The 23157-nt window shown below is 40.1% G+C and overlaps 3 protein-coding genes across 7 annotated transcripts; 1 reads left to right on the plus strand and 2 right to left on the minus strand.

Annotated features, from left to right (window-relative positions):
* On the minus strand, positions 1 to 9281 carry LOC115021239 (myelin-associated glycoprotein-like). Its single transcript, XM_029451511.1, has 9 exons — positions 9230 to 9281; positions 8740 to 8810; positions 8018 to 8371; positions 7560 to 7871; positions 6067 to 6330; positions 2038 to 2337; positions 1318 to 1396; positions 743 to 842; positions 1 to 653 (listed from the first exon to the last, which is right to left on the minus strand). Exons 2-9 carry the CDS (start codon positions 8783 to 8785, stop codon positions 378 to 380), a joined length of 1731 nt encoding a protein of 576 aa, XP_029307371.1. The 5' UTR covers positions 8786 to 8810; positions 9230 to 9281; the 3' UTR covers positions 1 to 377.
* A 2138-nt stretch (positions 9282 to 11419) lies between these two features.
* On the minus strand, positions 11420 to 16320 carry LOC115021238 (NLR family CARD domain-containing protein 3-like). The gene is made up of 7 exons (XM_029451510.1): positions 15996 to 16320; positions 15324 to 15401; positions 15174 to 15221; positions 13262 to 15071; positions 12906 to 12992; positions 12108 to 12275; positions 11420 to 11977 (listed from the first exon to the last, which is right to left on the minus strand). The coding sequence occupies exons 1-7, from the start codon at positions 16318 to 16320 to the stop codon at positions 11644 to 11646; spliced, it is 2850 nt and encodes a 949-aa protein (XP_029307370.1). The 3' UTR covers positions 11420 to 11643.
* LOC115021240 (B-cell receptor CD22) lies at positions 11862 to 22255 on the plus strand. Of its 5 annotated transcripts, XM_029451512.1 has the most exons (12): positions 11862 to 12000; positions 14309 to 14695; positions 14799 to 14952; positions 16011 to 16197; positions 17454 to 17511; positions 18207 to 18605; positions 19002 to 19313; positions 19400 to 19663; positions 20720 to 20992; positions 21408 to 21510; positions 21594 to 21759; positions 21871 to 22255. In XM_029451512.1, exons 5-12 carry the CDS (start codon positions 17469 to 17471, stop codon positions 22027 to 22029), a joined length of 1719 nt encoding a protein of 572 aa, XP_029307372.1. In that variant the 5' UTR covers positions 11862 to 12000; positions 14309 to 14695; positions 14799 to 14952; positions 16011 to 16197; positions 17454 to 17468; the 3' UTR covers positions 22030 to 22255. The 5 variants fall into 5 exon arrangements, with proteins under 5 accessions (XP_029307372.1, XP_029307377.1, XP_029307373.1 ...); XM_029451517.1 differs by lacking the exon at positions 17454 to 17511 and having other exon boundaries at positions 18210 to 18605; XM_029451513.1 differs by lacking the exons at positions 14309 to 14695; positions 14799 to 14952 and having other exon boundaries at positions 11873 to 12000.
* Positions 22256 to 23157: the final 902 nt, after the last annotated feature.

Here is a 23157-nt window from a genome sequence, read left to right on the forward strand (position 1 = left end):
ATTATTATTATTATTATTATTATTATTATTATTAGTATGCACTTAAAATGGGGGGAAAAAAGCCTTCAGTGACTGTGAAACCTGTCTAGGTCTTAAACACAATGAACTTAAAAACAAAGAAGGAAATTAATCAAAATCTCCGTGTCAGAGCTGACAAACAAGAAAACATGCATACAAGAGAGCAAGACATTATGCAAATTAATTTCCAAACTTGACACAGCATTATAGAATATGTGTATAGCATTCTTGTCTTTAAATGTAACCTGGGCATATTCACTTTCCACTTCCTTCTCCACATCTCTTGCCTCCATGTCCTGTAGACTTCCCATCTCCATTGTGTTGATCACAAAACTTCAGCACATGCCTCTGACCTTGCATCACTCCTCCAGAAAGGAGCTGCCAGGCTGATGCATGTCTACAGAGTTTTCTGTACTCCTCTTGCTCTTAGGCTTCCATTTCACAATAGAGTAAATCCTATCCGTGTCTTTCTCATTCTTCTTCTCTGAGCTTTTACCTGCTTCTTCTGCATTGTCTGTTCCTGATGTTGACAAGTCGGTGATGTTTGGCTCAGAGACAGCTGTAGGAAAGGTGACATCTGCCTGCATCAGTGTATTGGTGTTGACATATATGTCCTCTTCTGTTGTGTTTGGTACCTATACAATTAAATAGAAAATAATCAGTGGTCTGCTTATCCTGTTTAATTACATAGAGTAGAACACTGCCTGGCTCCAACTCAAAGTACCTCATTTCCCTTTCCACTTGTTAGAAGTTGGCTCATAGTAACTGCACTGGTGTCACCTGTGCATTGACTCTTCGAAGGGTTATGGCCTGTCTTCTGAGCCCTGGAAAATGCAGTACAACATTTATCTTACAATTGCATGTGTAAATTAGATTTTTTAAATGTATAAATCAACAGGATGAAACCGTTGATTGCAGAGAAAGTAAAGTAGCAGGAGTGAAAATAATCTCATGGAAATGGATTTAAACTCTGTTGTAACTTTCATAACAAAGACTTTAACAAAAGTGGATCATATTAGGTTGATTATCAGTTCGCAGTAAAAGAAGAAGTCAGGCAATCAGCATTTAATGAGTTTTTGAAGTGAAATAAAACAGAGTACAGATACAAAGGCAGACATCATCTTACAGTCTGCATTGTTTTGTTTATAAACGGCAAACTATCAGTGTTAATAAAAGTACATTTTGCTGTGGCAATTTGATGAAAAGAACTTGTTGCCTGGCTGTTAAAAGTTAGTGAAACAATAACTCTTCTGTGTAGGGGTAGTTTGAACACTTTGGTGTCTGGAGCTGATATCCTACCTGATGACAAACAGAAGAGCACATACTAGTACTAGTAGAGCGGAAACTGTGGTGATGAAGACTGGCAACGTCACTCGATCTGAAACATACAACGGACAATGAAAGAATAGGATACAGAATCCAGACAAGATAATTATTCTGGTAAAAGTTTGGATGTACAGAATTCAGAGAGTCATGTAAAAATGTTATCACTACTTTATCCATTATCAAATTTATAATAATAATACATTTTATTTATAAGCGCACTTTTCATTTGCGTAAACAAAACTCAAAGTGCTATATTCTATAGTCTAAATTTGATTTGAGTCATTTTAAAAGTGACATGCTAAATATGTTATATAGCAGAAAATTGGGTGTTTTTAACACCTCAGATACTCCCATCAACTCACACACACACACACACACACACACACACACACACACACACACACACACACACACACACACACACTGCTACTAGCTTGCTGTGTTCAATCACATAACTACTTCAAGAAAATAGTTTTCTGGGTTATTTCTGATTCTCTATTTGAGATAATAATTAAGGCAACACTTGATAAAAACAGATCAGACAGTGTTTTAACCAGACCCGGTCTCCACTACAGTGTCTATATAGGGAGTCATTAGCTTAATAATAGTCTTTCATGTTCACAAGAATTTTATAGAAATCCTGACGCCTTCCAGTAACCAATAACATTTACAATCCGTACACACAAGACAGACCTTGACTTGGTGAAAGGCTGTGAACATAATAACGTTGGCTGGCAGATCCCAGGGAGTTGGAACTGCGGCAGACCACGGTGGACACGGCTCTCTCCTGCGGTTGATTCACAATGATGATGCTCCTAAAACCTGTGTCATTCAGAGGCTCATAGCTGATGGCAAACTTGTCAGAGTGATTGACAGGTAACTCATCCAAATACCACTGTAAAGTGGGAGAGGGGTTCCCAGCAGTCTTGCAGGAACAGTTTATCTGGGCTGCAGATTTGGTGCAGTCAGATGTTGGCAGGATGTGTGGAGCAACTTCAATGTATGTAGAGAAAACAGAAGAGTTAAGAGTCAAGGGAAGTTGCGTATGATCAAGTTTGCAAAAATGAATGACAAGATTTACTGATAAAAAAATAATAACTGAAATGTTGTGAGTGTAGACTGTCATGAGGAAAAGCCCATTATTACAAGTCCATTATTTTCTATATATTGGAATGTTGGGGGAGCTTTATTGTGCTCAATACATGTCCTGTTACAACAGGAATACATTAAAAGTTTGTAGCCATTTTAACCCAGGGTTAGCTTCTTACCTGTAAGTTAACTCGTAGCATATTTACTTATTTGTCTATGAATTTATTTAATTTTGTCACGTGTTGTCTTGATATGGACCTGCGATCAAGTGACCAGTTCCATGCTGTTTTGTGCACCCCTTCAGAGGGTCGACTAAATATCGGAAACACCTCTCTGTATAATGTATATGTTATTTAAATAGAAATGTATTTATTGATAGAACGCCACACTAAGTGCTTTTACGGCGTCACCCTGTTCGTTTATTCAAACGTAACATACGTTAATACGTTTTTGGTTGCCAATAAGTAAAATAACATTAGGCTAGCTAGCTAGCTAGCTAGTGCTCAGACGTCGCCATAGCAACCTTCAGCAACAGACCTACGCAGGTGCACTAATGGGATTCAACCCTGACACTTAGCATCCAGAGTTATTTTAATGGTAAGTAAAGCTTATTTTATATGTTGTTCCACACGCTATCAACAGGCATTGAGTCTCTTTCTGTCTGGTGAGTAACGTTACTTGGTGCTTGATTTAGTTGTAGGCCTATATTGTATTTTGGTGAGGGTGCTTTTGATTGCCTATAGCTATTAGCTACGGAGTTATTACTGTTTCTAAAAATGTTGATCATGTTGAACAATGTCACCACCATGTCCATTTAGTAACCTAGTTGTCCTGGAGATTTCAATACAAGTCCACAATATTCTTTAGCAGATTTAATGGCACAGTTTTCATGCACATTTTAGATGTTCATTTCTATTTTTTAGGCTTCTCCTCCACGTTGGTATAGATTGAAACAGTCTCACTAAAGAGCCAATTAAGTTGCTCTGGGGCTTTCAAAGATCTCCCTCAGCACTTGGAGTTTTGCATGACAATTTGGCAACTCGATAATTTACGAATAATACGGATTGTGTGCTACGATCTAAATACGGAAATTGTAAAACTTTACTGGTGGTGTTACCAGCAGAGCAACTCCTTAATGTGAATGAAATAGAAGGTCATTACATTGAACTTCCAGATCCAACCAGTCGGACTTCCCTGTGCCAATGTCATTGTAAGCGATGCAGGAGAGAGAAGTGTCTCGCGTGATGTTGTGGAAGGGCTTTCTTCTCTCAGTTGAATTTATTTTGTTGATCAGACCCTTCTGTCTTTTGAGCCATGTGTACTTGTGTGGTTGTGGGTTACTATTAGCAGCACACTCCACGGTGACACTGCCACCCTCCATTACTGGTTCCTTTTCCTGTATCAGGGTCACAGTCACAGGTTCATCTGTGGATATAGGAAATCACAACATTATGTCTGTTATTTAATTTTGTCACGTGTTGTCTTGACATGGACCTGTGATCAAGTGACCAGTTCCATGCTGTTTTGTGCACCCCTTCAGAGGGTCGACTAAATATCGGAAACACCTCTCTGTATAATGTATATGTTATTTAAATAGAAATGTATTTATTGATAGAACGCCACACTAAGTGCTTTTACGGCGTCACCCTGTTCGTTTATTCAAACGTAACATACGTTAATACGTTTTTGGTTGCCAATAAGTAAAATAACATTAGGCTAGCTAGCTAGCTAGCTAGTGCTCAGACGTCGCCATAGCAACCTTCAGCAACAGACCTACGCAGGTGCACTAATGGGATTCAACCCTGACACTTAGCATCCAGAGTTATTTTAATGGTAAGTAAAGCTTATTTTATATGTTGTTCCACACGCTATCAACAGGCATTGAGTCTCTTTCTGTCTGGTGAGTAACGTTACTTGGTGCTTGATTTAGTTGTAGGCCTATATTGTATTTTGGTGAGGGTGCTTTTGATTGCCTATAGCTATTAGCTACGGAGTTATTACTGTTTCTAAAAATGTTGATCATGTTGAACAATGTCACCACCATGTCCATTTAGTAACCTAGTTGTCCTGGAGATTTCAATACAAGTCCACAATATTCTTTAGCAGATTTAATGGCACAGTTTTCATGCACATTTTAGATGTTCATTTCTATTTTTTAGGCTTCTCCTCCACGTTGGTATAGATTGAAACAGTCTCACTAAAGAGCCAATTAAGTTGCTCTGGGGCTTTCAAAGATCTCCCTCAGCACTTGGAGTTTTGCATGACAATTTGGCAACTCGATAATTTACGAATAATACGGATTGTGTGCTACGATCTAAATACGGAAATTGTAAAACTTTACTGGTGGTGTTACCAGCAGAGCAACTCCTTAATGTGAATGAAATAGAAGGTCATTACATTGAACTTCCAGATCCAACCAGTCGGACTTCCCTGTGCCAATGTCATTGTAAGCGATGCAGGAGAGAGAAGTGTCTCGCGTGATGTTGTGGAAGGGCTTTCTTCTCTCAGTTGAATTTATTTTGTTGATCAGACCCTTCTGTCTTTTGAGCCATGTGTACTTGTGTGGTTGTGGGTTACTATTAGCAGCACACTCCACGGTGACACTGCCACCCTCCATTACTGGTTCCTTTTCCTGTATCAGGGTCACAGTCACAGGTTCATCTGTGGATATAGGAAATCACAACATTATGTCTGTTATTTAATTTTGTCACGTGTTGTCTTGACATGGACCTGTGATCAAGTGACCAGTTCCATGCTGTTTTGTGCACCCCTTCAGAGGGTCGACTAAATATCGGAAACACCTCTCTGTATAATGTATATGTTATTTAAATAGAAATGTATTCATTGATAGAACGCCACACTAAGTGCTTTTACGGCGTCACCCTGTTCGTTTATTCAAACGTAACATACGTTAATACGTTTTTGGTTGCCAATAAGTAAAATAACATTAGGCTAGCTAGCTAGCTAGCTAGTGCTCAGACGTCGCCATAGCAACCTTCAGCAACAGACCTACGCAGGTGCACTAATGGGATTCAACCCTGACACTTAGCATCCAGAGTTATTTTAATGGTAAGTAAAGCTTATTTTATATGTTGTTCCACACGCTATCAACAGGCATTGAGTCTCTTTCTGTCTGGTGAGTAACGTTACTTGGTGCTTGATTTAGTTGTAGGCCTATATTGTATTTTGGTGAGGGTGCTTTTGATTGCCTATAGCTATTACCTACGGAGTTATTACTGTTTCTAAAAATGTTGATCATGTTGAACAATGTCACCACCATGTCCATTTAGTAACCTAGTTGTCCTGGAGATTTCAATACAAGTCCACAATATTCTTTAGCAGATTTAATGGCACAGTTTTCATGCACATTTTAGATGTTCATTTCTATTTTTTAGGCTTCTCCTCCACGTTGGTATAGATTGAAACAGTCTCACTAAAGAGCCAATTAAGTTGCTCTGGGGCTTTCAAAGATCTCCCTCAGCACTTGGAGTTTTGCATGACAATTTGGCAACTCGATAATTTACGAATAATACGGATTGTGTGCTACGATCTAAATACGGAAATTGTAAAACTTTACTGGTGGTGTTACCAGCAGAGCAACTCCTTAATGTGAATGAAATAGAAGGTCATTACATTGAACTTCCAGATCCAACCAGTCGGACTTCCCTGTGCCAATGTCATTGTAAGCGATGCAGGAGAGAGAAGTGTCTCGCGTGATGTTGTGGAAGGGCTTTCTTCTCTCAGTTGAATTTATTTTGTTGATCAGACCCTTCTGTCTTTTGAGCCATGTGTACTTGTGTGGTTGTGGGTTACTATTAGCAGCACACTCCACGGTGACACTGCCACCCTCCATTACTGGTTCCTTTTCCTGTATCAGGGTCACAGTCACAGGTTCATCTGTGGATATAGGAAATCACAACATTATGTCTGTTATTTAATTTTGTCACGTGTTGTCTTGACATGGACCTGTGATCAAGTGACCAGTTCCATGCTGTTTTGTGCACCCCTTCAGAGGGTCGACTAAATATCGGAAACACCTCTCTGTATAATGTATATGTTATTTAAATAGAAATGTATTCATTGATAGAACGCCACATTTAGTCTTCAGTAAGAGATTAATTAACAAAATGTCTAAATGATTTTAATAAATAATTAGATCAAATAAAGAGCTTTGTGAAAACCTAAATGAAACATTAAATAGCTAAAAAATAATAACTTAATAGTAGAATTGTTTTAATAAATTCCATTTACTGACCTGACAGTTTTGAAGAATAAACTAGTTAATTTGACAATTAAAATGCATGAACATGATTTTAGAGGTTATGTTGCCAAATGTTGAAATTCTAATCTAACATTTAAACAGACGTGGTAAATAAATAAGAACATTTATGTCAGTGCTGCATTAACGTATCATTTTAAAGTACATGTTTTAAAGCCAAATATTGTCCTTTCCACTACATTTATGAGAGCGGTTGTCACTTTGCAGATTATGATTTCTTGAAGTAAATTAAGAATTAAGAAACTTAATATGCAGCTTTTAGATCCTATATTTTAAAGAAGTTCACTTACATTATTAAAATACTGATTATTTACAAGGCATCATTAATGTAACAGTATGCAATTCTTCACTCAGTTTGGAGCATTTTTGCTTAGAGGTTGGAGTTTGTTTCCCAAAGTGACAGATTTGACTTTTAAACTGGAGTTAGAGCTAATAATCATTTTCATTATCAATTAATCTGTTGATTACTTTTATGAATAATCATTTAGGAAAATAAATCTGTGATTAATGCCCATCACAGTTTGCCAGAGGCTGAGGCGATGTCTTCAAATGACTTGTTGTCCGACCAACAGTCAAAAACCCAAAGACATTACATTTACATTTGTATAAAGGAGAAAATAAGCAGCAAATCTTCATTTTTTGAGAATAGGAAAGTAACTAATTAATCGCATTAAAAGCATTAATCCCATATCAAATGTTTTGACATTCCTGTCATTTGACAAATGGGATAACAGACTAATTGTTTCAGCACTGATTCAAACTAAGTCAAGAAAGAAAAGAGAAAACCTCAATTAAATTAAAACCTCTATAAATATAATGAATTTCAGCAGAGGACAAATGAACTCACATGAAATATCAGCTGTTAAACTTTTGCTAACAGCTGAGTCGCTGTTCCCATTTTGTTTGTTGTAGGTGGCCGTACAGAAGATTGTCTTTCCATGATGGTGGTGAGAAGCGGTGAAGTTCACAACAGAGGTCTTGACCTTATTTTTGTCCTGATCCTCCAGCAGCGTCTCCCGACTGTCTCCCAGGCCGGAGGTCCATGTCAGGTTCGGAGGATGAGACCAACAGGGAGCTGGAGCAGAGCACACCAAACTCACTGAGGCTCCCTCCTTCACCTTCAGTGTGGACGGAGTCAGAGTCGGCCTGGGAGGATCAGCTGTTAGGAAGGTACACATGAAGCAGTCACAAAATAAATAAAATCATTCCTCTCCTTTCTTTATACTATTTGCAAAATGTAAACATGTCAAATCAGTTCTACGAGGGAGATTAATGAAATGTAAGTAAAGGGACTTTAGAACCAACCTTTGACTGAAATATTCAAGATTGATAACAAAAAATTGTGTTTCAGTTTATCGCTGCATTGCAGTCTGAAGTGATATCTATTGCTGTGAGCAGGTTGCATGTTATTCAGGGTTGTGGTGCAGTCTTTTTTTGTCAAGTCTCCTGTCAAGCTTCCTTTTATTGTGCTCTGTTGTGGATTACTGCTGTTGAACAGAACTTTGTTTTGATGGTTTTTCCATAGTGCTTTACATTGAGAAGTCAATTCTGCTTTCAAGGTGTCCGATATGTCAAAGGAGCAGGGGATGTTCACACAGGATCCACTAAGAACCTCTATAGTCTTTGGCATAGTGACCCTAAAGTCTCCACACAGGGCACCTGAAACACAAGAAACAAATGTGAACATGTGAATACTACTTTACAATAATGAGGAATTTTAACAGTTTGGTTGCCTTGCTAAAATGTTTGCACTATTCCTTATTCTTAGAATAACTGTACTGATTCTGCTTTGTACCCACAGTGTTTTCTTCTGGATTAGATTAAAATAACACATTTTCACCCATTAAATTAAAGTTTTAAGAAAAAGGCATCACAACACTTTTGTAGCTCCATTCTTTATTTGCTGCAGCGTGTATTACAGATACTATTGTACTGTGGTGTGAATGCTTGACTAACATTGCGTAGTTAGAGTTTTAAAATAATTTTTACAATAAGTTTGATCCAAATGTGAATGAACTTCAACTCACCTTGCAGCAGAGAGCAAATGAAAAGGAGCGCCAGAGCTGGAGCCATCTCTGTGTGTCAGGAGGCCGAAACTCTGGAGATTACACATGAAACGATTCATGTTTAGTGCATTTCATCTCTTTAACAATGATTTTTAGAGCAGGGTTTTTGTTTTATTTGAATTGAACAATTACATGAATCATTACTCATTTAAAATAAATTATTTGCATACTTGCCAGGCTTTGATGAAACTTTGGTAATGAGATGTTCAACAAAACGGTAATACCGGTTAGGGCTGCAGTGTATCGGTATATTTTCAGACAAGATATAATATTAGACAATTCCGTTTATATCGAGTTTGTCGCACTACATAACCCGCTTCTTCCACAAAGCCTTGGCATTGTTGGCATCTCTTATCTCTCACACTCTCTGCGCAACCCCGCCTCCACTCTCCTTCCACACTTGTTGCACAATTTTGATGATTCCATATGTGTCATATAAGAAGTGACTTACATTCTCTTGTGGTCTCTCGACAGATGGACGAAGGATGTGTAGAGAAGTGAAGTTGTGCTGCTGTTTAAAACAGCCTGCAAGACGTGAAAATGAGGAAGGAAAATGAAGTGTACTTTTTTTATTATAAATAATTGTATACAGTTCCACTTCTCTCCTGTTACAGTTACTATAAAAACAACAATATTCTTAAACTTAATACTGAATACTAATATCTCACATAATTAACTGAAATGTTGCTGTTTCAGATCTACAGACTGATCAATACATCTGGATTGAGAAGTTGATGATAAATGGTCAACTTGTTTGACACTTGAATAGTTAATGTATTATATTTAAAACACTTGTGCTCATAGTTTATGTTCAACATATTATCTTAGATTTGAATTACGTCTTTTGGATAAAATACTTAAGGCAACATTACTTGCTGCATTAATGGTAGCAAATACTTTTATATATATTAAAGGTAATCTTGCAGTTGTTAAAATTCATATATTTCATATTGATATATATTTTGGTCTCCATCCTCCACCTTCAGCACAGACTGTGGGACGTCTGGATTCTTTACTCGGCCTATCTGGACCCACTCGACATGGATCTTCTCTACCCAATCCAGGTAGGCCTGAAGTCCATCCACTACATGTTCAGTAATCTAGAGGCCTGGTTGAACAATAATCCTTGACACAATTCGGATTTGGTGTGTAGGTTTACCGTCCATCAGTGGCAATATCAGATTTTTGGGAAGTTTCAGACTCTTAGAAGATAAGAAACTTGATTCTTACAGGAATCGTTTTTCCACCACCCTTAATTTCCAACAACTCTGATAAAGGAGGAAATATCTGTTAACTAACACTAGATGGCAGCGTGTTCATCTGTTGTAACTCTGAGCAGGAGGTGGGGCAGCGGACAGTGTTTTCTGTTCCTCCCTCTGTGGTGGCTGTAACCCCTCAAAGGAGTGTCAGGTGAGGTTACTTGACAAGTGGTTCCAAGATATCATTTAATTAAAGACACTGACACCAAGAGTGACTAACCATCACTCTCTCCCTTATCTCCTCTAGCCTGTAGTTTGTGTTTAAATGTGTTTACTGCCAGTTTAAGCCATAGTGTAAAGGTGGTTTGGTCCTAAACATGTGTAAAGTTTGCATTTGTAAGTGTACTTTTATCAGCCACTAAAGTGATGCTGGTACCTTTTTCACTTTGGGAGTCTGTGTGTGTGTCATCGTGGCAAAATGTGCTCCTGGAGACTCCTACTGTAGAGAAAACTAACACTGAGGTCTCTGTAGTTGAGATCAAAATCAAGGTTGCGTTTGAAAAGGGGCGTGGTCCAAGCAAGAGGGGGGCCACACAGTGTTCAAATAAATGGTAACAACAATTTGCTGTTTTATTTTGTAAATATTTTTAATTAACTGATTACTAAAGAGCAGTGTCAAACAATGACTATTTCTCATATTTGCGTTCCTTTCAAAATTTGCAAATATATGATGATTGATTTAAATTGCATCGAATCAAACAGACAATATCAAAACATCTGTTTTTCAGATGGATGTAAGATGTGAAGTTGAAGTCAAGTTCGTTAGAAGGGAGGTTCCTTTTTCAGAGAACTTGTATGAATTATTTAGAGAATTAGGAAGTTGCACAAGTGCAAGGAGGTGAGTGATCTTTGCAGCATGTTTCACTGAAGAGCTCGGCATTCTTTACCTAATATAATAATGTCAACATCTGTCTCCTAGCAATAGTGTTTTTTTAAGTTATGAAAAAAACATTATCAAAATCTAATTATTATTAGCCTTTATTTATACAGGTACAATCTCATTGAGACACAGGGTCTCAGTCTCAAGAGAGACCTGATCAGATGGTAACAGTACCACACAAAGTTACAGACAGACAGGACACTAAACACAGAGGAAACAGTCAAATAAATCATAACAATCGTCATTGAAATAGTGAAATTGATAGTGATGTCCAGTTGACTAAAGAGTAAAGCGTGCAATGGTGTGTGAGGGGTTTACAGTTGGTTATGAACCTCAGAGCCCCGTGATAGGCTGCGTCCAGCAGATGAAGGGAGTGAGCTGAGGCGTTCATGTACCGGTACACAACATCCCCAGAGTCCAAGAGCGGCTAACAATTTATTGCAATAGCTTGGAGCCAGAAGCTGGGCTCTGAGACCACAAACACATCGTAGCATCTGAAACATGTCATCAGTTCAAAATCCTGCAATTCTCATCAAATGTGTTGAAGTCATAAAGAATCAAAGTGATAAACAATGTTAAGTATGTTGTTTTGAGTTGTTAAAGAGGGATTGGATCAGCAGAAGCAGAACATTAGGATTAATATGACTCATGTTAGTTGACTCGTTGTGGCTGCTGTGTAAAGCAGCTGCACTTCACATGGAGCCCCTAACCCTTGCACACACTTTGCTACATAACTTGTCTTCCTCCAGTCAGATTTGTAGAAGACTTCAGCAACTCCAAAAGATTTGTCTGGAGCTCCTTGGCTTTCTCTGCGTTCTCTCCTTTCTCCACCTGTTCTCCTGCCACCTGGAGCCCCTTCAGCACCGACTGCAGGGCGTCTGCGTTCTTCACCGAGTCCATCTGGTCTCTGTCTGCCCGAATCTCCTCCACCCAATCCAGGTACGCCTGAAGTAATCCCAGGTCATCCACAAAGTTTGCAATAATCCGGAGTCCCGGTCGACATTGCTCCAGCTCCCTCAGCCTTCTCCTCCCCACCTCTCCGATGTCATTCCCAACAATGCTGATGGCGGAGAAAATAACCATGTAAGACTTAATACTTTTCATTTCCTTTCAAGGCATTAACTCACACTAGATGGCAGTGTTTCCATACGTTATAACATTGAGCAGAAGTTGATGTGTTTCAGTCTTACGTCAATGTCTGCAGACAGGTGTTTGTGCTGAGGCATTTGACAATGTGTTCTGTTCCTCGCTCTGTGATGCCGGTGATGTCCAGATAGAGTTCCTCCACAGTGTTGTTGTGCTCCAGAGCGTTCCACAGCTCCAAAACCCCCTCTGGTCCCAGGTTGTTGCCACACATACTGTACACATGCGTAGAATAATTGTGTTGCAGTTAAATACATATAGTATAGTGGCTCATATAGTGGGCTCAGAGTCAGGCTATCTGCAGGTCTTGAAAAGTCCTGATTTAAGTCCCCTCAAAGGCATTAAAATGTATGAAAACATCTTGAATTTCATCTGCTGTAGACGGGCTCACAGGAGACGATACATCTACAATCTACAAGTGAGACGTGACTGGACTGTACATGCATGACGCTTTTATGGAGCGTCAGTCAGCAGCGTCAGACATGTCGTAAACACTGTCAGCACTACCAGCCGCAGTAAGCTCATCCTCTCATTATGGGCAAGTGTCAATTTTAACAAAAGTCTTAGTTCTTTTTTTATTGGTTAACACATCCATCAACTGTCTGCCACTTAATTGGTTAATCACATTACTAGGAATTATTATTACATACAGCTGGGCAGTACTGACTAAATTCAAACTCTTAACAAATGATTGTAGACCTTATTGTCCCTTCTGGTTTTCACTCACTCTTTCTGTTATGACTGGAAAAAGCTATTCAATTGCATTTTATGTGGTAATGAAAAGTTCTTAAGACATTTTTGTTTTGTATTATGATAGCTATAATAAACACTCTGTAATGACTTACAAGAGCTTCTTCACTTGGCACTCATTCGATCTCAGAACCGCAGATTCCAAAATAGCTGCTTGCCTGTCCAGGCAGTTGTATCTCAAACTGGAAAAGAATAGATAGATATACATTAGGTTAACATTGTTTATGTCCATTCGTCCCTTTTTTGAAAATAAATGCTCAGGCTCACAGTGAGGCTGGACTTAATCACAGCATGCATTAAACAGAAGGCACATACACCCAGGTTTCCAGTCTATCACTCAGAAAGGGATCCGCCAGCCAGGAAATTAAAACCCAGACTTTCTTTTCATTGCCTAGTTGTCAAATTGTAATTCTCATCTATTTGACAGGTTAATGTAAAGTCAGGTACTCACTACAGAGATTCACAGCGATGTAGGATAGGTCCCAGTCTGCGAAGTCCTCTGTTTCCAATGTTGGAGTAGCCTAAGTTGAGCTCCTGCAGCTTGTGTGGAGAGAACTGCAGCACGTAGTGCATGGCTGCACAGTCCACAACACTCAGCTTCATTTTAAACAGGTTAAGTTTCTTGATCTCTGGTGCTGCCATGCTCGTGGCTTCCTTCATGTGGAACTCCATCAGGCAGTGGAGAAGATTCAGGGCTGCCTGCTTCTTGAGCTCCCTGCTCTTAAACTGGTCTTGGAACCACAAACCCAGCCTGGTGGGGATGCCATCCTCTTCATCCACGGGGGAAAGAACAAGGCCATCCAACTGACCTGCCAGTCGAGCTCGAAGCATTCCCATGAAGAAGCGTGTGAACATCTGGAGGCTCTCCAGCTTGTCCATGGTGAGGTCTGTGTTTTTCAGCGGTGCAGCTGTGGAGGATGGTGGACGTAGCCCAAAGCACCAGAAGTCCAGAGCTTGGATTATGTCTTCCTGTCTGAAGAGATTGATTGCACAGTAGAGGGAAGCCAGATGTTCTTGAACAGTCAAGTGGAAAAAAGAAAACATCTCCACTGTTCCCTCTTTGAGAGGCTGGAGGACTTGACAGAGAAAGGTGCTCTGAAGATCAGCAGGTGTAACACCGTACTTCTCTAAATCTGCTCTGTTGAACATGATCTTTTTCTGGAGAAGGTTTTCATAAGCAAGTTTTCCCAGGTTTGTGAGTTGTTGCTTTGCTCGTGAGAGAACCTCAGATCTCGGGGTGCTTCTCTCTGCACTGCCCCTGAGTGCATGGTGCTTGACTGCTGTAAACAGGTAGCAGAAGTAAACCTCGCTGACTGTTCTGGGCGGGTTTAGCTCCAGAGACTTTGAGTCACCAACATCCTGATTTCCTGAAAAGAAGAACTCAGCCATAGCAGTACAGATGATGTAGCAATAAAGAGGGATGAAGGACAGCACAAAAAGGTTGTCATTGTTCAAGATGTAATCGTAGACCTTTTCAGCAACTTCTCTGTCTTTGTAGAACTTGGTGGTATATTCCTTCACCTGGTCCTCCTCGAAGCCAAGCACCACACAACATCTTTGGAAGAAACGCTTGGGCGCTTCAGTAGATGGTCTTGTCGTGAGAATGACTGATGCCTCTGGGAGAAGGCTTCCCTTGATTAAAGCCACCATCAGCTCTGACACCGGCACCTTTGAACGCACGTCAATGTTTTTGTCGGGACTGCTCCAGTCCAAGGTGAATTTGAACTCATCTAATCCATCCAAGATGAAGAGCAAAGAGCTTGGGGAAGTGAACAGAGCAGGTAGAGCTACCTCCAGGTACCGGAACCGTTCTCCAAGCAGCTCCAATAAGCTCAGCGGTGCTTCAATCAGATTGAGCTCTCTGAAGCGAAGGTCAAAAATGCAGGTGAATTCACGCATGTTCTTCCCAATCGCCCACTCGTATACGAGTCTCTGTACTGCTACACTCTTTCCAATACCAGCAATACCTTTCACTTTAACCCTTTTAGGGCTTCGTCCCGATGTTCCTTGGGGGCCCAATAGATGGCACGGCCGGATGCGCTGGCAAGCCTGATGGACATAGATGCGAGCTCGTCTGCTCGCCAGGTCAAAGTACTCATGTTGACTGCTGTCAACAAAGTCATTGTCTTCTGTCACAAAAAGGTCAGTGTAGCGGATCTCGATGTGAGAAGCTGAGTTTGCAGCCACTCCCTCACCCTCGGAGTAACATTTGAACTGCTCTGTGCGTTTCAGGAGGGTTGTTTTATGGGCAGAAATGGGAACTGCAATGGAAGACGTGAAGATGAAATATATTGTCAACAAACTTAAATTACTCTTCAGTTTTCTAAAAACTAAATATTTCGACTTAATCTAAGATTACATACCTCGGATGTTGGCCATCTTTACACTCCTGATAGGTTTCAGTTCTTCAGCTGCACAATGAATCATTTCACTTGAATGCATTTTCAAAACATGGGGAAATAATATATATACTATTCTAAAATATAGTTTTTGATAAGAAAATAAATCCATACCTTTAACCTCAGTAGTCAGGGTAAACCCCTTGCTCTTTCCTTTGAACAGTTTAGCAATGGGACCTTTACGCTTCTTCTCTGTAAATATCACAGGATTCATTTGGTAAATAACACATTTGATATGTATGACATTACATAGTGTAATTTCAAGTTATTTGGGATACCATGCATTTGTTTAAAATGTCAGATTCACAGGAGACTGTTGCCTGAGAGTTCTCCTCATATCTTATACAGAAAAAGAGTACAGCCATGCTAAACGTCAGGCTGTACTTAGACACAGCATTGCTTTGAGCTAAATGCTAACATGCTCACAATGGCAATGCCCAATTTGCTTATGTTTCGCAGGTATAATGTTTTAACATGTTCACCACCTTAGCATTGTAGCATGGTAATTAAGCTCATGATGATGGCTAAAAATGTAACTTATCATAGCTGAGTTAAATATTCTTTATGAGTTCACACTCCTCATTGCCAAAGCCGGGAAACAAATATTTGCACGACTTCACCGTTGATTGTACCCTGATAATCTTTCACACCTCTGTTACTCGTGCAGTAAAACTTGATTGTCTTCAGTTCCAGCCCGTCAGTTTGTCCCCTTTCCTTTAACACTAAATGACCCTGTTTAAATAAATAATCACCGTCATCACCATTAATATATTAAAGCAACCTCACCTTCAACTTTAACAGGCGCAGGCGCTGGCTTACTGACACCATCCCTGCAGTGTCTCTCCACCCAGACCTGCAGATCTCTGCAGTAATAATCCTGCACCTCTCTCAGCACCTGCAGGAACTTTTGGCTGCTCTCCTCACTGGCACACACCATCTCTAGAGCCTGGGCCACGGCATTGGATGGTGACCTCTCCAGCAGAGACAGGTAGTGGGCAGAGGAAAGCACCTCAGCATCACGCAGCCATCGCAGTAAAGGTGCTGGGTGGTCTAAAGTCCAGTTCAGCAGCAAGTCTCTCTGAGACCTGAGCAACTGCTGAGCTGAGTTCATGGCTTCATATACTGTCAGGAGAAGGAATACAATAAATACATTACAAGATGTCATGCTAATTTCTAACATTCATATAAACTACAAGATAAAAAGTACACTACCTTGCTCATTGATTTAAAATGCTTACCTTAAGGAAATATGTTATTGATATTGTCTGTGTCACTTTCCCTCGTCTAGTTTTGCCATTGCAGTCATGTGTTAGCAGGAGAGCTTTTTGTGTTCTGTCTTAAGGTGCAGGGAGGCGAAGTGCAACGACTTACTGTAGGCAGCACTTCAAACAAGCATTCAAAGAGTCCATAGTTCAAAGTGTTCAAGTCTTTGTCCCTGCGTCGGATTAATTGAGTTTGTTTGATCTGGCGGAAACATGCCAATCCCCTCGAGTGACTTGGAGATAACGCACAATGTGAAGAAAAATATCAAACTGTTCTGCATTTGTGACTTTAAAATCTTAAATGCTGAAAAATGAAACTGACTTTAGCAGTCTTATATTGTTGTATATATTAACAGATTAACCAGCAGATGAAACAGTCCCTTGCTGAAATACAAAAGTTGTAGCTTTTGCTTCCATTCTCTCACATAACTGCGATGACTGACTTATGACACATTTTTGCACGTGTTTGCAGAACCGCTATAAATCAGTGTCGGGCAGAAAAGCTAATCATTAATTGATTGTATTCAACTTTCAATGGAATTTGTATCGCTATCACTCACACTGTAAGAGGTTTGGTTGGGACAGTCCGTGTAGAATCAGAATCAGAAATGAACACATTTAGTTGTAGCAGCCTTTGAGGAAACGGCCAACATCATGAGAGTGACTCACCCATTGTCATGAGTCTCACAGATACTTGCTGAGGTCGTTCTTTCCAAACAATTCCCACTTCCACCACTTGATTTAATATTTGAATCTTTTGACATGTTTTTATTTTTATTTCTATTGTGAAAAAGTTGTAAAGTTGTAAACCCGATTGTAAAACGAGGTCAGTGATATGTACTAAATGAATATAACAGATGATATGGAAGATAGTGGAATAGTAAGAGGAGGCATCAAAGTGAAGTCATAGTAGCAGGAGCACATTGTAACACTTCCCCTTCTTTGCTCCTCTGTTCATCCTTTCCTCTGTCTGTGCTGGCAGAGCAGGGTTGCAGTCATGCACGTGGACACTGTCTTCATTGTGTGTTCTCTCATTTTTGGTGAGTATTTCAATAATTAATGTTTTTTTTAAATTTTTTAGAAATGCGCTAGCTTCAAATATCTGCAATAATCACAAGGTCATTCATTATTCAGTCATGTTAACCTCATTAAATGATCACTGACATCTGTGTTATTACCATCATTTTTACTGTAAGAGATGGAGACATTGGTTATTGTTCTTCTATCAATGTCTCCTGCAGAATATACTGTAGTGAATGATTACATTATATTCACAGATGAGGATCAAATATGCTGCTTTAATAATTACATGTACATTTATTATCTCAATGAAGTTGATTATAGTTTAAAAATACATACAGTATGTAAATGTTTCCTGAAACAAGATCATTTGGATTTTAAAGTATTATACGACACAATATCCACCTGAGTATAAAACTGTCTAGAAGTTTTTCCAGAGCCAAAGGTGCAGTTGGGTTAGGAGAAGGGGTTCTTCCCCTTTCTAAATATACATCTGTTGCGAAATTGTTCTGGGTGGTATTATGCAGACAGTGCAGCTAAATACAGCAGTTCTAACCTTGTCATAGTTCAAATGTATTCTTTAACATAAGACATGATCACAATATACAAACCTGCTGACTCCTGTGACTTAAAGCTGAACATAGACCTAGGCATAGTAACATTTGATCTTGCATATTGGTATGTGGTAATTATTTCTTGTTCTCCATCACGGCAGCAGCCTTGTGGAGGAGGGTCCAGGCTGTCTCCCCTGTGCCCTCAGTCCCTGACCATGTCCAAGCACTGGTGGGCTCCTGTGTGGTGATTCCCTGCTCCTTCACTCCCCTAGCTCCGCCTCCCCTCAGGGGGAAGAAGAAGGTGGACGTCCGGATGAGGTTCAGAGGTGGTGGCCACTTCTTCCCTCTCCGCAGCACAGCTTTTAACAGCGAGGACAGAGATCAAGTGAGTCGGGATTTCCAAGGTCGGACATCCCTCTTTGGGCGGATCACTGATGGAGACTGCTCAGTGAAGATCGAAAGGATCAACCGGGATGATGAACGGGTGTTTGAGATCGCTCTGAAGAGTGGCGAGGACTTTCTTTGGGGGAGGCCAAGGAGCTTCAATCTGGATGTTGTGGGTGAGTGGAGAAGTCACTATACATCCTCTGTCTTCTCTCATAAAATAGTTGTTCTTTGGATATTTAACAACAAGATAATATATGTGTATCCAGGCTTTAGAGCTGGGAAAGATTATTATTGCATAGGAGCAGAAATACAGTATGCAAACACTCAGTGGAGAATCTCCAACACCTGACTAATTGCATACAAAAGCCCCAACAAGCTGAGATGAATGTTCTTGTTCTTGTAATATATAAATGGACAAATTAATTCAAAGAATGTGGAATCATCCACCTTAAATACATAATCACATGTGGACCACACAGCTGGCCTTTGTATGAGATTCTGCACTGTGTCCTTGATGAAATACACATCAGTAGTACATCAGTGTTAATAGAGATATTCCTCAATGACAGACACCCCTGAGGCTCCTGTCATCAGCGGTACGTTGTCAGCCTCAGAGGGACAGCTGGTCACCCTGAACTGCTCCGTCAGCTATCATTGCCCCTCCAGACCTCCTTCCCTGCGGTGGAGCTGGGAGAGAGGAGCCCAGCTGAACAGCACTGAGCCTGGAGAGGTACAGAGCCTCCACCCAGAGGCCCAGAGGCCGATGTTACTGGCCCCTCTGTCCTTCACTGTGTCACACCAGGTGAAACCCAGGCTCAGATGTGAAGCCAGCTACCCAGGAGCCAAACCATTGGCCATTTCAAAGGATCTGCATGTGACATGTAAGCATCGCTTTGACTAGTATCTTTGTGTTTCTTGGCTCAGTTGAAACTAAAACCTTTTTTGTTTTGTTTTTTATTGTCTATAGTTTCACCAAAAGATGTAATAGTTCAGGTCCAGTCCTTGAGAGTGCATGAGGGTGGCAACGCCTTGTTGGTCTGCTCATGTAAAGCTGATCCTCCGGTGTCCGAGTACCGCTGGTCCTACAGTCAACACGGCCGCACGGTGCACCTCCACCAGCGCTCGCACATAGTCCGGGTGTTCAACGTGACCCGGGACATGAGGGTCCGCTGCTCAGCACAGAACCTGATAGGTCGAGGAGAGTCCCGGGCCACGCCGCTGAATGTACAATGTAATCCAACTTCTTGTAGGCCTACCTCCGATGGCCAAGCACACATTTGTATTATTTAACAACGAGCATGACCTACATGTGTTTGGTTTCCAATGCTGTCAAAGAGTAACAGTAGCAACAGGCTAACAAGCTTTACTGCCCTTTCTTGTTGTTTCAAATCTAACTGGTGGAGTGTTGTCAGAGTTGTTTCTGTGTTACACCCGTAACCACCTCCAACAGTGATGTCACAGTGTACTGATCACCCCCTGGAGTACACTTTGACATCACTGCAGCAAAGTGAGAAGATAAATCACTAGCGGTCGGAAAAAAAACTAGATTTTTCTTTTAGCTGTTGTTGAATTGTTCCTAAAGGAGGGATTGTTTTTAAAACATTTCCAAGTTGTAAACGGAGAAGGGCTTTAAAGGTTATTCACTTTCTATCAGAGATTTAAATGAGAACATTGATACCACTCATGTGTCTGTATGGTAAATATGAAGCCACCACAAACAGGTGAGCTTCACTTGCAAGCAGAGACTCCAGGAAGCTACTGCTCCCAACCAAGAAATTGTCTGGTGCATAACCCAGTGTAAAATGTTGAATTGTTGTTTATACACTTAGGTTATTGTACGGATTGAACAAACTAAAAATACCATGTTAATTAGTGAGCTTTCGAGGTGCATTCAGGTAACTTGTTAACTTTGGACGGAGCCAGGCTGTAGCTGTTTCTCCCTGTTTCCAGTCTTTGTGCTAAACTAAGCTAACTGTTTACTAGCTTTGGCTTCATGCTTAGCTTACGGACACGAGAGTGGTAATGATCTTCTAATCTAACTCTCTGCAATAAAGTGAATAAGTGTATTTCCCAAAATGTTTTATCCTTAGACTAAAACTGTTTTTGTAGTTAAAAAGCCCCATAAACACACAAAAAAAAGGAAATTCCTGATGTAGAGTAAACACAATGTAGTGAAACAGAGTTTTAATGAATCATGAATAGAAAGTAAAGTACAATAAACAATATAAAGTCAATATTAAGTGCAAGAAGTTTACTTTACGGCAAATGTGCTCTTTCTCTCCTACAGATAAACCGGTCATCCTCCGGCTCTCCTCCACCTGTGTTGTGGAGGATCTGGAGGTGCTGTGTCACTGTTCAGTCGACTCCCAACCCAAACCAGCAGTCACCTGGAGCGTGAATGGAACCGTTCCACCTCGTGATTACAACGTGTCGGTAACATCTGAGCCAGAAATGCTTACAGCCACTCTGAAGGGCCGAATGGACAAACCACAGACTGTTATCTGCTTTGCTCTCAACGCACTGGGAAACGACTCCCTGACGTTGCTGCAGGGAGGACAAGGTGTGTGCAAAGCACTGTGTTGTTGTTTTCTACACCAACAAAGACACAAGCTCTTGTTTATTCACTCTGATGTAGGAATGGTGCTGAAACATCTGTGCAACATGCCTGCAGCTTGGAAACGAAAAGAGAATAAGCTAAATAATGCCTTGTGCTGTACCTTCATTGAAATATGAGTTGTTCAGTTGCTGCAGTCCATTTCATATGTTTTCATATTGCTTCGTTTGTTAAGTTTTTTAAAGTTTAAAGTTTTGTAAACTTATTACGTCACACTTAAGTGACAAGCAATAAGTCTTAAAGGCCTAGAGTTGAACTATAATCCATGTAGTTTAACCCTCGGGGAGGGAACATTGTAATTATCATATTAAGGTTTCACACCACATGCTGATCCATCGCTGCTCTTTTTGTCCATAAACAGAGACAACACTTTTGTTGTGGTTGGTGATACCTGCAGTGTCCATCTGCCTGGTCATATTCCTTCTGTCTCTGTTTTTCTACTGCTGCCGAAAGAGAGCTGGGGAGTATGTGAAGCAAATCAGCCTTTTAAAATGTTAATTTCATTTGCTCATTGTGAAGCTTCACGTACCTGTTCTGCTACTTTCAGACGTATGCTTAGTAGACGCGCAGCTGTGTACCCTGAAGGATTGGGGATTTATCAGGACCAGATGCCCCTCTACATTAACTGCACAGAAGTGACTCATATCTACACCAACGGCAGCTACCAACTTGTATACCAGAACTGCACACCTCTTTTTGTCCATACTAAGCAGGTAGGTTATGAACTTTTGCTACATAAGGCTTTGCATAAACACAAATACAATCTCTAAACTCTTTTCTATTCCTAAATTTGAGGATTAGCAACATCTGTGTCTTTTTTTCAGATCCATCCAATAGGCAGAAGAGGTGGGGAGAGAAGAAGAAGAGGAGGAGAGGGTGGAGGAATGGACAGACGAGCAGGTGTAGGAGTCAGAGCTACACGAGAGGTGCAGAGTTCTGCTGTGGCAGATGCAGAGACTGCGATCTACTTGGAGATTCTCTGAGCTCACTGTGGAGACGTCACATGATTCACCTGCTACATTAAACTCACTTTAGACTTCAGATTCATTCTCAAACTGATGGTAATGCATAGTTCATGTAAGTTTCAGTTATTGTATATATTCTACATCCATTGAGTGATCTCTTGAATATTAGTTTTAGTCTATTGCTCTCCTAATTTCCATATTGAACCATTTCTATCTATTTCAGTCTTTGCCTGTGACCTGCCTCTGTGCCTTTTTTTTTTTTTTTTTAATAAAACAAAAAAAAGATTTGATAAAAGAGTTTCTCATCATTTCATCTCGTGTTGTTTTACAACGCAAGTAAACACTCAGATTGGATTGGTCTTACTGGTCTACTGCTCCAATTACAGCAGCTGCAGGATTTCTAACACAAAGTGATCCTCAGGCGGTATTTTAGAGTTCCTCCAGAGGGAAGAAAGACTGCAGCTCAGCCTGTAATGCAATTTAAAACATTTATTACGTAAGTGAGGACATTTTTCACGGTGCTCATGAGAGAATATGTTTCATCCTAGCAGACATGTCATTACAGGAAGAGCACAGGTGTCACTAATAACACAACTAATGACTCTTGTCTATTAAGCTTCCCAGTAAGTTTTGCCAGTGGCCGTGGTTCTGTGATGCCTAAATGTAACGGAGATTTTTTTTGTGACCAACTGTTTATTCATTTTATCACATGATTCACACAAAATGGCACGAGCATGTATTCTGTCATTCACTGTAACTGCAAAGTAAGAAGAACATTTTAAGATTTCTAAATTTAAGTAAGCTTAAATAGTTAACATTTGACTGAGGGATCTAGATGTTTGGCTTAACCTTGTGATGATGAAATAATAATTTAAAAAAAGTAATTATAATGACTTTAAGAAACTACAGTAAGTCATTATTTTGACATACAAACTAACTACTATATATTTATAAATATGAAAAATATTCAGTATTTTGAGAAAGCTTGTCATGTTGAGTTACTAACTATTTTTTATTATTATTATTGTATTATTATTTTGAGATTAGAGCATTATAATGACTTGCAGGATCTTTTCTTCTATCACATTGGCAGAAATGGGCTTCCATATATTACTAAAATAAAAAGAGATGAGTGTCCACCACAGA

The sequence above is a fragment of the Cottoperca gobio genome, chromosome 16, assembly GCF_900634415.1.
Source record: "Cottoperca gobio chromosome 16, fCotGob3.1, whole genome shotgun sequence".
NCBI classification, from domain to species: domain Eukaryota; kingdom Metazoa; phylum Chordata; class Actinopteri; order Perciformes; family Bovichtidae; genus Cottoperca; species Cottoperca gobio.

Bases quoted from the DNA above. Each gene is read 5' to 3' on its own strand.
- LOC115021239 (XM_029451511.1), bottom strand. From the start codon at position 8,785: ATGGCTCCAGCTCTGGCGCTCCTTTTCATTTGCTCTCTGCTGCAAG. The intron at 8,372-8,739 runs GTGAGTTGAAGT...CTTGTGTTTCAG, and splicing joins CATTTGCTCTCTGCTGCAAG to GTGCCCTGTGTGGAGACTTT. The intron at 843-1,317 runs GTAGGATATCAG...TGCATTTTCCAG, and splicing joins GCTCTTCTGTTTGTCATCAG to GGCTCAGAAGACAGGCCATA.
- LOC115021238 (XM_029451510.1), bottom strand. From the start codon at position 16,320: ATGAACTCAGCTCAGCAGTTGCTCAGGTCTCAGAGAGACTTGCTGCTG. The intron at 15,222-15,323 runs GTATGGATTTAT...TTCATTGTGCAG, and splicing joins CCTGACTACTGAGGTTAAAG to CTGAAGAACTGAAACCTATC. The intron at 15,072-15,173 runs GTATGTAATCTT...CTTCCATTGCAG, and splicing joins AAAGATGGCCAACATCCGAG to TTCCCATTTCTGCCCATAAA.
- LOC115021240 (XM_029451512.1), top strand. From the start codon at position 17,469: ATGCACGTGGACACTGTCTTCATTGTGTGTTCTCTCATTTTTG. The intron at 18,606-19,001 runs GTGAGTGGAGAA...CCTCAATGACAG, and splicing joins CTTCAATCTGGATGTTGTGG to ACACCCCTGAGGCTCCTGTC. The intron at 19,664-20,719 runs GTAATCCAACTT...TCTCTCCTACAG, and splicing joins CACGCCGCTGAATGTACAAT to ATAAACCGGTCATCCTCCGG.